The 15,165-nt window shown below is 42.3% G+C and overlaps 1 protein-coding gene across 4 annotated transcripts in view; it reads left to right on the top strand.

Moving 5' to 3' along the window:
• Nucleotides 1-15,165, top strand: part of LOC121292827 — a 58,343-nt gene that overhangs the window by 33,229 nt on the left and 9,949 nt on the right. For 3 of the 4 annotated variants that reach the window (XM_041215273.1, XM_041215271.1, XM_041215274.1), the window contains exon 5: nucleotides 10,636-10,767. In XM_041215273.1, coding sequence (XP_041071207.1) covers nucleotides 10,636-10,767 — 132 coding nt within the window. Of the gene's footprint in view, nucleotides 1-885; nucleotides 992-10,635; nucleotides 10,768-15,165 lie in introns of those variants that run through there. The other variant, XR_005946341.1, reaches the window with a different exon arrangement.

The raw sequence follows: 15,165 nt of genomic DNA, 5'->3' as shown, positions 1-15,165 counted from the left end.
TTTTAAAAAAGAAACAAAGGTAACTAGTTTGTCTAGTGTATATGACGTTGATCTCTATGTTTGCGTTAACCTTCATTGAAATCAATAAATATGTATTAATGTAATAAACACTAAGATAAAATTTGTATTTTTGCGGTGCCTTTTAAATCTGCAAGACATCCCAAAGAGCGTAACAGCCAATTAGCACTTTTAAAATGTAATCACTATGGTAATGTGGGCAAAAATAGCAGTCAATTCCCACAAACAGTAATGAGATAAATGACCAGATAATTAATTAATTTCAGTGGTGTTCGCTGAGAAACAAATGGTGGTTAGAAAAACAGGAGAAATCCCATGTCCTGGGATTTTTTTCTATCCACCAGACTCTTGATTTGATGTCTCATACAAAATACGGCACCTCTGAGAATTGGAGATTGTGTGCACAAGTCCCTGGAGTCGGACTTGAACATTCAATCTTATGACTCAGAGGTAAATATGGTACCATTGAGTCAAGGTCCACACATAGAGAAACAATGAACTTCACTTTATTTCATTCATAAAGATTACTTTGCATTTGAGACCTCATGACTTATAAAACTACAATATGATACTGTTTAACAATTGCTAATTATTGAGGTTACAGACAAAATGGCACACTCTAGTTCTGTCATATCTAAACCAGTAAATCCATTACATAAGGGAGATTAGCAAGTGCTTAAACAGAAAAGTTACCTGAAGGTCAAAGCTAACATATAATGGACAGTGCTAAACTTGCTTGTAGGTCTGATTACTGTGGCTAGGGAAGGAGGTACAATCTTAAGCTAGTCATGTGAAAAGTTTGAATATAAGAAAATTGGAGCTAGTTTACAAGATTTAACTTGGAACTGTCATTTTTTTTTTTAAAAGCACCATCTTTAATGCGCCGATGATTTTTCTTCAGCAGTGTCCTGGGGTTTAATCTTTATTTCCTGGAGACTCCAGGAGAATTCTGGAAAGTTGGCAACCATCAGTGGTATGTTAATAAGTTCAAACTAAGGCATTAGATAGTTTAAGCAATAAAGACTAGTTAAAGCTGGATATGACAGCAAGATTCAGCTGCCAACAGTAGTGTAAAGTGGGGGTGGGTACAGAAATGGACGGAGGAATAATGAGATAGTAAGACTCAAGGAGTTTGGAGATTGGGAAGGAGCAATTCAAATACAAAATTGAGAATTTTAAATTTGAGCTTTCTAGAGTATCGGGAGACAATGTGGGAAGAACAGGAGTGTTGAACTTGATGAACTTATTGCTGGTTTGAGTATGGGTAACAACTCTTTGGAGAATTTTACAGAATAGGGAGGAATGGAGACTAAACTGGTGGACATTGAAATAGTTGTCTGGAGGTTTGGTGGAAGATGACTGACGAAAACGGGATGGAAGTTGTTAGCCTTCATGATGGAGAAGAATATGGGATTGACAGCTCAGGATTAATAGGACACTGTAGTTGCACACAGTCTTATTTATACTGAGACAACAGCTGGGGAGGGATTTGGGCCGTTAAAGGTTAGAGACTCCGTGGTTGAGGGCAAGGACAATGGGTGAAATGTTGTGGAGGCAACGGGGATCTCGGCACCGTCTGGAGCCAGTGAGGCACCTGTGTCACTTCTTTTCAAGAAAGCCCATCGCATCTTGTGCCACTCAGGCATTTGACAAGCCAGCAGCAGGTCTCTCCTGGGATCAAGGATCTTGGGGGGGGGGGGGGGCAGAAGCTTGATCTGCCAAGGGCTGCCAGCCAACCAAAGGCATAGTGGTATTGTCTCTGGATTAGTATTCCAGAGACCCAGGGTAATGCTCTGGGGGCCTGGGTTCGAATCCCACCATGGCAGATGGTGAAATTTGAATTCAATAAAAAAAAATTGGAATTAATAGTCTGATGACCATGAAACCTTTGCCGATTGTTGTAAAAACCCATCTGTTTCGCTAATGTCCTTTAGGGAAGGAAATCTGCCATCCTACATGCCTGGTCAGGCCTACATGTGACTCCAGACCCACAGCAATGTGGTTGATTCTTAAATATCCTCAGAACAAGGGCAATTAGGGATGGGCAATAAATGCTGGCCTAGCCAGTGACATCCATATCCCATGAACGAATTTAAAAAAGGCTGCAGGTAGCTCTTCTGTAATCAGCAGCGTTACTGGTGAATTGGTGACAACTGCTGGTACTACACCCACCGATGCCTCAGATTAAGGAGGGACCCAGGCACAGGGTGAGTGATGGTGGGAAGGGGGTCGTGGGGTAGGGGTCACAGGATAGGGTGAGGGAGAGGTGTCAGCAGCAAGGGCATGGGGTTGGCTTTCAGAACTCCCATCACTACAGCCCCCACCACCTTGCTAGGTCCCTTGATCAGGCACTGAGTGCCTTTGAACGAGGGAAACTCTCTGGGAACCCACAAGCAAACACGTCATCCACGGGCCTTCTCACCACGGACCTAATTGGGGTGGAGGCTGGAAGGTGTCAGGGTCCCCACCCACCACCCTCCCACCTGATGAAATACCCCTTGCCACCAAACTCACCACAGGGGAGGGCACAAGATTCCACTAATGGTTCAGTTTTCTAATATTTAGAGAGAGGAAATTGTAGGCTATCCAAGATGATTATTGGAGAACAGTCTGACAACACAGTCAGTTGAAAGATTGAGAGATTGGCAGGGAGTTCTTTGGTTGGATGTTGAGCTAATATTTGCAGATGATAGCTTTCAGGATAGCACATAGATGAGGAAAAAGTGGGTCAAATATAGATCTATGGGAACCTCCCACAGTAGTTGTGTGGGGTGATAAGAGAGGCAACATAAAGAAAGAAGCAAAGTAAAAATACTGTCCTGAAGCACATGAACTATCTAATAAGTTGAGTTAGCCTTGAATTACAAGTGTACTGTATCTGTCTAAATGAAAAAAAGATTTAATTTTACCTGACTGATTGAATTGTAGTTTCACAATTGACTGGCATGTCCTATTTAATCTACATATGTTCATTCATAATATTCTATTTAAGCACATCTGGTTTGTTTCTTTAGTTAAATATATCGGAATTAATCTGGAATTTAAAAGCTAGTGTCAGTAATGGCAGCTATGAAACCATTATCGATTGTCACAAAACCCTATCTGTTTCACTAATGTCCTTTAGGGAAGGAAACCTGCCGTTCTTACCTGGTCTGGCCTACATGTGACTCCAGACCCACAGCAATGTGATTGACTCTTAACTGTCCTCTAAAATGGTGTGGTATGCCACTCAGTTCATGGGTTTATAGGAATGGGCAACAAAAACTGGCCTTGTCAGCAATGCTCAATTCCCATGAAAGAATAAATGACTTGCTTTATTTTGTAATTACTATAATTTTAGTATATGACTTGTTCCAAAACCAAATTCTTGTTGCAGTGAAATGCAGAATAGCTTTAATGCACTCATTTCCACTAGGTGGTGCTCTGCAGCACTAAAGCTGGAGATTAATCACCTGAGAGGAACCAAGATGTTACTTAAACATCTTTATGAATGGTTTTATTGAATTGTTCACAATTAAGAGTTAAACAAAACAAAGGAGCTCTACAAATGGAAGTAGGAATAAAAATATAGCAGGTCCATATTACTAAAACAATGCTATTTAATGTGATTTGATAGACCACACTTTTAAGATTGAATGTAATGTGTCCAAGCTACAAAATAACTGTGAAAGAGATCTTTTGCACTTTTTTGAAGTAGGGTCAAAGGATTAATTGCAAGCATGATATAAATAGCTTTCCTTTTTATATTAACATGTTTTACTGTTTTACCAAACTTTACTTTTTCTTGAGACCACCAGAAAATACTGAAACAGTCCTGATATTGACCAAAGAAAGACTAAATAACAGGTTATCAGGTCACTGAAAAGCCTCTCTGGCCTGCTAGTACCAAATATTAAGAAGAGGAATACAAACTGGGGCAATTTCTCATAACACTCTTCTCAGCACACTGAGAACAGCAGAGTAGTTTTAAGCTTTTATACCTCACTCTAAAAACAAGTCCCAAATTATGTAACAAGAAACTGTTCAATACCAATGTAACCTGGCACTCTTGGCTCTGTGGAAAGCACATAATTGCTCAATGCACCAAATTAGCCAGCTAGGTCCAACAGACCATGAAAATTCCCTTTTCTAGGAAGGTCCCAGGACCTGATCAAGGCTTTAATCTCCATGCTGATCCCTCTCACGTTGAAATTCCTCCATTTGCGCTGGTGACAAATACCTCCTCAGAAGCCATCAACGCAATTACAGTATTGTGTAATAAAGTACAACCACACCTAATGCGTTTCACACATACCAATGTAAGTCCTCAAAGCAGACAACTAACTATTGACCAAGATCTGAACTTTCAGGTTGCTCCATGTAAATCAGATGGCTTATAGAATTATAGAATGGTTACAGTACAGAAGGAGGCCATTTGGCCTGTCACTTCTGTACCGGCTCTCTAAAAGGGCAATACACCTAGTGCCATTCTGCTGCCTTTTCCCCATAGCCCTGCAATTTTTCTTCCTTTTCTGATAATGATCCAATTCCCTTTTGAAAGTCTCAATTCACTTTGCCTTCTCCACATTCTCAGGTACTGCATTCCAGCTCCTAACTACTGGCTGCTTGAAAGTTCTTCCTCATGTCGCCATTGCTTCTTTTGCCAATTACCTTAAATCTGTGCCTTCTGATTCATTCCACCAATAGAAACAGCTTCTCCCTACTTACTCTATCCAAACCTCTCATGATTTTGAATACCTTTATCAGATCACTTCTCGACCTTTTCTTCTCCAAGAAAAAACAGTCCCAACTTCTCCAATCCTTCTGCGTGACTGAATTATTCATCCCAGAACCATTCTTATGTACTTTTTCTGCACCCTTTCTAATGCCTTTACATCCTTCCTAAAGTGTGATGCCCAGAAATGGACGCAGTACACCAGTTGAGGCCAATCTAGTGTTTTATACGACTTTATTCTAACTTGCTTGCTTTTGTACAGTGCGCCCCTATTGATAAAGCCCAGGGTACTGAATGTTTTATTAACTGCGCTCTCAACCTGTCCTGCCATCTTCAATGATTTATGCACAAATACACCCAGATCATTCTGCTCATGCATCCCTTTTAGAATTTTACCCTTTATTTTATATTGTCTCTCTGCATAATACAAGATTACTTTGAAGAATTACACAAGGTCATTATTCAATGCGACTCACATTGCAGTAGCACCAATATTCCTGCTCTGGTAGTTTCCCTGGACACCAGATAGAAATTCGGCTAATAAGAATAGACATTTCCCCCTCAAGACATTTAAAGGAATGTCTTTTAACAATATACTGCAGAGGTAAATGAAAATCCTGCCTTCGCACTTCACTAATTACCATGAGTTTCCTGTATTCCCCCTCCATCAAAACTCTATCCTGTCTGCACATTCCTCTGGTTGCAGAGTCTACAGCAGAATGTATCAGAGCAAATCTGGACATCTACCAAGCACAAGCCAGAGAAACTGTGCAGAAAATCTCTCCATATGCTGATAACATATTGTATGTAATGAATTACCAACATCTATCAAAACATGATCAAATTTGATGCATGCAAGTATCCCAGAACAGAGGGCATGCCCCTCGTGCAGGGTTTCCTCTTGCGCATATGAGAGTTCTAACTTTTGGCACAATCAGGAAATGGCTTTAGATTTCTGTGCAAATTACATCAAAGTTTACATCCTGTAAAATGGAGATCCCATTCCTTGTCCTTCCCCCCTCCCCCAAAGGTCCTACAAACAGCAATCAGATAATAACGAGATCATTTGCTTTTTAATGATATGACTATTATATTAGTTGTATATGTAGCGATTTTTGCTGATAAGGATTTCTGTGCAGTTGATTTTAGACATAAAGGGTTAGGCTTTCCTGAGGAAATGATGGTAAGGCTAATTATTTTTATTCATTCTTGGAATGTGAGCATCTCTGACAAAGCCAGCATTTGTTGCTCATCCTGAATTACCTTTGAAAAGGTGGTGGTGAGCCGCCTTCATGGACGGTGCAGTCCATGTGGTGTAGGTAAATCCACAGTGCTGTTAGGGAGAGAGTTCCAGGATTTTGACCCAGTGACAGTGAGGGAATGGCAATATAGCTCCAAGTCAGGATGGTGTGTGGCTTGCAGGGGAACTTGTAGGTGGCTGTACATCTGCTGTCCTTGTCCTTCCTTCTAGGTGGTAGAGGTTTTGAGTTTGGAAGGTACTGTCGAAGGAAACTTGGCGTATTGCTCCAGTGTAGCTTATAGATGGTTTACACTGCAGCCACTGTGTGGAAGTGGTGGAGGGGTGAATCTTTAAGGAGGTGAATGGGATGCTGATTAAGCGGGCTACTTTGTCTTGGATGGTGTCGAGCTTCTTGAGTATCGTTGGAGCTGCACTCATCCAGGCAAGTGGAGAGTATTCCATCACACTCCTGACCTATGCCTTGTAGATGGTGGATGATGTTTTGGAAGTCAGAAGGTGAGTTAGTCGCTACAGAAATTCTTAGCCTCTGACCTGCTGTCTTAGCCGTATTTATATGGCTGGTCTAGTTATGTTTCTAGTCAATGGTAACCCCAGGATGTTGATGGTGGAGGATTCAGGGATGGTAATGTCATTGACCGTCAAGAGAAAATGATCATATTCTGTCTTGTTGGAGGTGGTCATTGCTTGTGCGGCAATTGTTACTTGCCCCGATCTTTCTGCATGCAAGCACAGAGTGCTTCAGTATCTGCGGGTTGTGAATGGTTCTGAATACTTATGCAATCATTAGCGAACATCCCCACTTCTGACTTTATGATGGAGGAGAGCTCATTGATGAAGCAGCTGAAGATGGCTGAACCTATGACACTACTATTTCTGCAGCAATGTCCTGGTGCATTGGTAATTGACCTCCAGCAACCACAACCACCTTCCTTTGTGTTGAGAATGACTCCAATCAGTGGAGAGTTTTCATCCTGATTCCCATTGACTTCAATTTTGCTAGGGCTCCTTGATGCCACACTGAGGCAAGTGCTGCCTTAATGTCAAGGGCAATCCCTCTCACCTCTTGAATTTAGCTCTTTGGTCCACATTTGGAGAAAGACTGTGATGAGGTCAGGAGCCGAGTGGCTCTGACAATACCCAATCTGAGCATTGGTGAGTAGCTTGTTGCTTGACGGCACTGTTGACGACACCTTCAATCACTTTGCTGATGACTGAGAGTAGACTGACAGGGTAGTAATTATTCAAAGTGGATTTGTCCTGCTTTTTGTGGACAGGACATGCTTGGACAATTTTTCACATTGTCTAGTAGATGCCTGTGTTTTAGCTGTACTGGAACAGCTTGGCTAAGGGCAGGACTAGTTCTGGAGTGCAAGTCTTCAGTACAACAGCCGGGATCCTGTCAGGACCTATGCCTTTGCTGTATTCATAGCCATCAGCCATTTCTTGATATCACATGGAGTGAATTGATTTGTTTGAAGACTGGCAACTAAAAGGGACCTCGGGAGGAGGTTGAGATGGATGATTCACTCAGCACTTCTGGCTGAAGATGGTTGCAAATGCTTTAGCCTTATCTTTTCCTCTGACATGCTGGGCTTGCCCATCATTAAGATGGGGGATACTTTTGGAGCCTCCTCCTCTGGTTAGGTTAATTGCTCTCACTATTACTAACGCACAAATTGGACAGCAACTTCCAGTGAACATGCGTGTGTTTATCAGTAAATGTAAAAATCCTGAAGTTGTTGTCTACAATGCATTTCCCCTCCATGAACTGCATAAAAACAGCATCTTGACTTCTGACTCTCCATTCAAATGCATTGAACAGCATGTCTCTTCTGTACTGACTTTGCAGAAATTGACTAAGCTCACTATAGCAAGTTAGGACTTGACCATTCCAGTCTAAGTATGCTATTAGCAGTGTTGGAAGTCTTAATAACTACTTAACAACCTCTCTGGCACTGGAAATGAACTTCTACAAGTGTGAAATGTCATTCCTTCAGCTTTTAATTAACGTTGAAGATTTAAAGATTTTTAACTTCTACTTTGTCATTAATCTCCCTCTTTCTTAATTCAAACTTTCCTGCCTTTTCTTTATTTTACTTTCTCTACCCAATGCGACATTGACTTTGTTTTTCTAACTGACATTTTTTGATTCAGACTACACTGCTCATTAATGATTTTTTTCAATCTTATTGTTTAAAGAAATACATGGTTGCTTGCCTTGTTCACACAGGTCCCAGATGCACCAGACCAGTTAGATATCCCACTGACAACAATGTCCTGTTCAAAATCCCATTGAAAAACTAAGGGCTCTTGCCTTTCATTCTCTTCTCACAGCAAATTCCAATGTAATAAATTTTTCTTTTCTTTATCTGAGCTTTTGAGTTGAATTTAGTCTCTTGTAACCAAAGGGTAGTGCTATGTCTTCACTCAGTAAAAGCTAGTGCTTCAGGGTAATTGTCACAATTAAATGTTGTTTATTGTTTATTCACAAACTTTATTAATAATCAATAATTTATCAAAATCCTTTATATATTTATGAACAAAGATCTGTTAGTGCCAGTAAATTATAACTACTCGGTGTTAATACTATATATGATACCTTGTTACTAATGCCAAAGTTGGCCGAGACTTCACAGCACAAAGTTAACCAGTTAAGTAGCAGGCTTGTGTTTCAGCAAACCTGGTCTGCCCTCGGAAATTGTTTTTATTGAGGATGCAATCATAATAATTTTGTCTCGAAACTTTGTTAATGGTAAGGTAGGATTTAAAATGGTTGGTTAATGCAAACATTTTGGATTTGGAAGGAATGTTGAGGAGAGACAATATAAATATATGGTGCAATTTTAAAGGGGATGCAGGAACAGGGAAATTTGGGGGTTTACATCCACAAGTCTTTGAAGGTGCAGGGCGAATTAATGAGGTTTTTTTTTAAAAAAAAAATAAAGCTTAAGGATCCTTGGCTTTATAAAGGTCTGAATTTTCAGCTCGACGGGAAGGCACGATTGGCAGGCCAGGGAGTGGTCGGGAAACGGACCGCTGATCGCGATCGGCCCGGACCGCGATTTCACGCTGGCTGGCCCGTGTGAAGCATGCGCTGAAAAGATCAGCGCTGCCGGGGTAGGGGCAGAAGGAGGGCGGGTGATGACATTAACGTGGGCATGGGTGAGTGCTGACAAAAAACTCCCTGAAGGCAGATAACTGCCTCAGGGAGCTAAAGACCCGAAACCCAGGAAATAAAGTTTTGAAAAATCAGGAAAAAAATGTCCAGCATCGCAATCAGGCACCTGAATAAATAGATTATAAAAATGCTATCCATTGATTTCTGTTTTTATTTTATTTAATAATGGAAACCTCAGCCCGCCCTTGGATGAGGTTTGATGAAAAATGTAAAGGCTGCCTGGCCAATTTGTCCGTTTGCCAACCGCAAGGTTGGACTGGCTACGTAAAATGACAGACAATTGCACGGTTAATGGGCTTAATAGCCCTCTTAATTGTCGGTGGGTGCGCTTCCGACTTTTGCGCGAGCGCCGGGTGACTTCGGAGACACTTGCCCAATGTCATCTCCTGCGATTTCACGCCTGATCGGGTCAGGCACACGCCCACCTGATCAGCGTAAAATTCAGCCCGGAGATACAGTTACAAAAGCAAGGAAGTTATGCTAAATCTTTGTAAATCACTGGTTAGGCCTCAGCTAGGATATTGAGTCCAGTTCTGGGCATCACACTTTATGAAGGATATCAAGGCTTTGGAGAGAGAGTGCAATGGAGATTTACTAGAATGGTTTCAGGGATGAGGGAATTCAGTTATGTGGCAAGACTAGAGAAGACTAAAGAGAGATTTAGTAAAGTTATTCAACATTATGAGTGGTTTTGAAGGTGTAAATAGGGAGAAACTGTTTTCATTGGCAGGTTGGTCAGTAATTGGAGGACACATATTTAAAGTAATTGGCACAAAAACAGGAGAGGGATAACATTTTTTACATAGTGAGTTGTTATAATGTAGAATGCACTACCTGAAAGAGTTGTGGATGCAGATGCATTAATATCTTTCAAAAGGAAAGTGGATAAATATATGGAGAGGAAAATTTGCAGGGCTATAAAGAAAAGAGCAGGGGTTTGAAACTAATTAGATAGCTCCTTCAAAAGCCAACACAGGCATCATGGGCCAAATGGCCTCTTCCTGTGCTATATGATTCAATGTTCTAATCACATTTTGACTGTTTTTGGATTATTTAAACAATCTATTAGTACTATTTGAAGTTTGGGAATGGACAACTTTTGAACAGTTCCATTTTAACTTTGAAATTGATTTTAATTTGTGAAACAGTTTTCTCCAGCCACCAATAAAATGGCAACAATTTAAAGTTTTTAAATGTATTTTATTTGCCACCGTATTTATCTCAACATTATATATTGCTATGTGACTAAAGGAATTTGACAATAGCTTTATTTTTTTTCCCCAAAATTGTAAACTTGTTGTGGAAAATCTTTATTTAGCAATGTAACTCTATAGGCTATATACTATCATAGAATCATAACCCTGAATCTAACCTGTTACCCTACAACTAGTACTGATTTTAAACATCTGATTTATTTTTGTACAGATTGATTTACACTTTTTCCCCCTTGTTTATGCTATATAGGACATTGGGCAAGGTGACATCTGGTTTCTAGAGGACAGGATGGGCTGCCGTTCAGACCTGGAAATGCTTAGTGCACTGCCAAAAGTTACTACTGTGACTGAAAATGGCACCAAGACACTAATCCAAACCAGGGTAAAATAAAAAATATACACATAGTAGTTACTAAATTTGATAACTTGTCTTTTTTAATATATGTGTATTAAATTTAAAACTTCTGTGCCAAGTAAAGGTTATGTTTTCTTTTGAGGTTTTTGATGCCATTGTTGTGCAAGATTTTGAAATATTTATTTTAAATGCGGTTCATTGTAGTTAACATCTTGGATGTCAGATTCTTGGCATCTATATTGAGGGAGATAATTTGGTGGGTATCTAAGTGCTTCTGTACGTACACACCCTGGTAATCGTCCATACGTGTCTTTTAGATTCTTTTGCCTACTTTCCTAGGATTTATTTTTTTGCCCAATGTGGATGAATCCATTTGATGAAGGTAGGGAATAGTTGGGAGAAGGATGTCCTTTTCTTCTTATCAATTTATAATTGATTGCTACTGTTTTTGTCTTATCTTTTACCCTTTCAGATTTAGCTGTTGGTTGCTCTTCCCTGGCTTTGCTCATTCTTACTGTTCTCAACTCTTTCCCTATCTAGCTGTTGACAACCAATGTTGATTTGCTCAATCTAGGGAAAGCCACTTTCTATAACTTGTCCTGGTGCTTCAACGATGGTGGGGTCTACAGGTTATGTAATATTGCTTCACTCATATTGGAGGGGAAAATACTTAAATGTAAGAAAGGCTGAAGGCACAAAATTTGCATTCTGGGGAGCAGCTGACCTGAAGAAAGAACCCTAGCCTGTTCTGCCCTTCTTGAAAGCTGCATTCTCTCAGTTCTGGTCTCATCCTTGTAAATATTATTTGCACATTTTCTCCAATGTTTCTACAGCCTTTTTGTAAAGTGAATACAAGAACTAGAATAGGATGCCAAGTTTGTGAGCAGTCTGGCTCAAACTGATTTGGTGGCCAGGAATGGGAATGAATCAGTGACAATAATAAAGTTTATGGTGAGGCTGAAGACAATGAACTGAATTTAATGTAGGTGACAGAGGTCTCACCCATTAGTTGGAGAACCAGCAAGAGTCCCATTTCATTTCCGTGGGAGAAGCACAACAAAATTATGTGCCTCTCAGGCACTTGACTGGCCAGCATTCTGCGATTTAGGACCCCAATAGCTGAAGTAGCCCCCCTGCAGAGAGCTGCCAACCAATTAGGGGCTGGCAGCTCTCCATTGCTGACAGCACCACTGTTGCCAGTAATGCATTGAGGCCTTCACCAGGGTTAGTCACTGCATCCCTGGACACAGGTGAGTGAAGGCAGGATGGGGTTCATGGGGGAAGGAGGGCAACAGGTCAGAGACAAGGGCAAGGCGTAGCTTTTAGCACCTCCACCCCACCTTTCCAATGCCGAGTCCCTCAATCATGCACAGAGTGCCTGACAGCAAAGGAACACCCACCCCCTTCCCCACCCCCACACTCCCTCGTAGGCTGATATGTAGCTGTATGATGTGGGAGCTGGCAGATCCCATTGCGAGCTGCAGTGACCATATCTGCAGCAAGTGTTGGTTGCTGAAGGAACTCCAGCTCAGAATTGATGAGCTGGAGTCCGAGCTCCGGATGCTGCGGCACATCCGGGAGGGGGAGAGTTACCTGGACGCTTTGTTTCAGGAGGCGGTCACACCCAGTAGATTCACTACCTCAAGTTCAGTCAGTGGTCAGGGTCAGTAGGGTGTGACTGCAAGTGAGGCAGGAACAGAGGGGCTTCAGCTCTTGATCTTGTCCAACTGGTACGAGGTACTTGCTCCCTGTGTGGATGAGGAAGAGGGCTGTAGGGAGGATGAGCCAGCTGACCACAGCACCGTGGCACAGGAGGCCATTCAAGAGGGGGGAGCAAAAAGACAAGTGGTAGTTGTAGAGGATTCTATAATTAGGGGAATTGATAGCATCCTTTGTAAGCAGAATCGAGATCCCGCATGGTATGTGGCCTGCCCGGTACCGGGGTGAGGGACATCTCTGACTGGCTTGAAAGGATTTTAGAGAGGGAGGGGGAAGATCCAGTTGTTGTGGTCCACGTCGGGACAAATAACATAGGTAAGACTAGGAAAGAGGACCTGTTTGTGGATTATCAGGAACTAGGAACTAAATTAAAGAACAGGTCCTCAAGGGTTATAATCTCCGGATTACTACCCGAGCCACGTGCAAATTGGCATAGGGACGCAGGAATAAGGGAAGTAAACAGGTGGCTAAAGGAGTGGTGCGGGAAAGAGGGGTTCCATTTCATGGGGCACTGGCATCAGTATTGGGACAGGAGGGATCTGTATCGTTAGGACGGTCTCCACCTGAACCGATCTGGGACCAATGTTCTAGCGAAAAGGATAAATAGGGTGGTCAGCAGGACTTTAAGCTAGAAAGTGGGAGGGAAGGGAAGGGTGAAACTGCAAGAAGTATGACTAATGGGAAAAAAAGCAGAAGGTTAGCATGTAGTGGCGGGGGGGAGCGGGGTGGGGGGGTTGGATTCAACTTCACGGAAAATTATGAATAAACTGAAAAGGAAGGAGAGCCCAGGACTAGATAGCTTACACCCCGGCGTTCTGAAGGAGATAGCTAAGGAGATAGTGGAGGGGTTAGTGGTGATCTTCCAGGAATCACTGGAGTCAGGGAGGGTCCCAGAGGACTGGAAAATCGCTAATGTAACCCCCTGTTTAAGAAGGGAGTGAGGCAAAAGATGGGAAATTACAGGCCAATTAGCCTGACCTCGGTCGTTGGTAAGATTTTAGAGTCCATTATTAAGGATGAGATTTCAGAATACTTGCAAGTGCATGGTAAAATAGGGCAAAATCAGCATGGTTTCATCAAGGGGAGGTCATGCCTGACAAATCTGTTAGAATTCTTTGAGGGGGTAACGAGCAGGTTAGACAAAGGAGAGCCAATAGATATTTTCTACTGGGACTTCCAGAAGGCCTTTGACAAGGTGCCGCATAGGAGGCTGCTCAGTAAGATAAGAGCCCATGGTGTTAGAGGCAAGATATTAGCATGGATAGAAGATTGGCAGTCTGGCAAGAGGCAGAGAGTGGGGATAAGGGGGTCCTTCTCAGGATGGCGGTCAGTGACTAGTGGAGTTCCGCAAGGGTCAGTGTTGGGACCACAATTTTTCACTTTATACATTAATGATTTAGATGAAGGAACTGAGGGCATTCTGGCTAAGTTTGCAGATGATACAAAGATAGGTGGAGGGACAGGTAGTATTGAGGAGGCGGGGAGGCTGCAGAAAGATTTAGACAGGTTAGGAGAATGGGCAAAGAAGTAGCAGATGGAATACAAAGTGGAGAAGTGTGAGGTCATGCACTTTGGTAGGAAGAATAGAGGCATAGACTATTTTCTAAATGGGGAGAGAATTCCAAAATCTGGAATGCAAAGGGACTTGGGAGTCCCAGTCCAGGATTTTCTTAAGGTTAACTTGCAGTTGAGTCGGTGGTTAGGAAGGCAAATGCAATGTTGGCATTTATTTCGAGAGGACTAGAATATAAAAACAGGGATGTGCTTCTGAGGCTTTATAAGGCTCTGGTCAGACCACATTTAGAATATTGTGAGCAATTTTGGGCCCTGTATCTCAGGAAGGATGTACTGGCCCTGGAGAGGGGCCAGAGGAGGTTCATGAGAATGATCCCAGGAATGAAATGCTTAACATATGAGGAATGTTTGAGGGCTCTGGGTCTATACTTGATGGAGTTTAGAAGGATGAGGGGGGATCTGATTGAAACTTAGAGAATACTGAAAGGCCTGGATAGAGTGGGGGTGGGGAAGATGTTTCCATTAGTAGGAGAGACTAGGACCCAAGGGCACAGCCTCAGAGTAAAGGGAAGATCTTTTAGAACAGAGATGAGGAGAAACTTCTTTAGCCAGAGAGTGGTGAATCTATGGAATTCATTGCCACAGAAGGCTGCGGAGGCCAGGTCATTGAATGTATGTAAGACCGAGATAGATAGGTTCTTGATTGGTAAGGGGATCAAAGGTTACGGGGAGAAGGTGGGAGAATGGGGTTGAGAAACTTTTCAGCCATGATTGAATGGCGAAGCAGACTTGATGGGCCGAATGGCCTAATTTCTGCTCCTATGTCTTATGGTCTCTGATGGATGGGCCTTGGGGGGGCACAGGGAAACTGTATGATTCCCATTTAATCACTGAGCTACCACTAAATTTTGGTGGGCTCTAGGACAATTGGTGACAATGGGCTCATTAGTTGGCATCCTACCCCAAGTGGGCAAGTTTCTTGCAGTGGCCCCTTCTCACCTCCGGCTTAATTGTGGGAGGTTTTCCTGTGTTGCCTCTCCCATGATTAAGTGGGCCTGGCCACCATGTTTCCTGTCACATGGAATTAAATTCCACCCATTGTCTTTGGTCTTACCAGTATTGAGCTGGAAGAATTGCGATTTATCCAAGACAGTGGATAGAATCATCCCAGATTTGCACTAAGTGCGGCAG

This window comes from Carcharodon carcharias, chromosome 20, assembly GCF_017639515.1.
Source record: "Carcharodon carcharias isolate sCarCar2 chromosome 20, sCarCar2.pri, whole genome shotgun sequence".
NCBI lineage: Eukaryota > Metazoa > Chordata > Chondrichthyes > Lamniformes > Lamnidae > Carcharodon > Carcharodon carcharias.
This window is presented reverse-complemented; position numbering and strand designations above follow the sequence as displayed.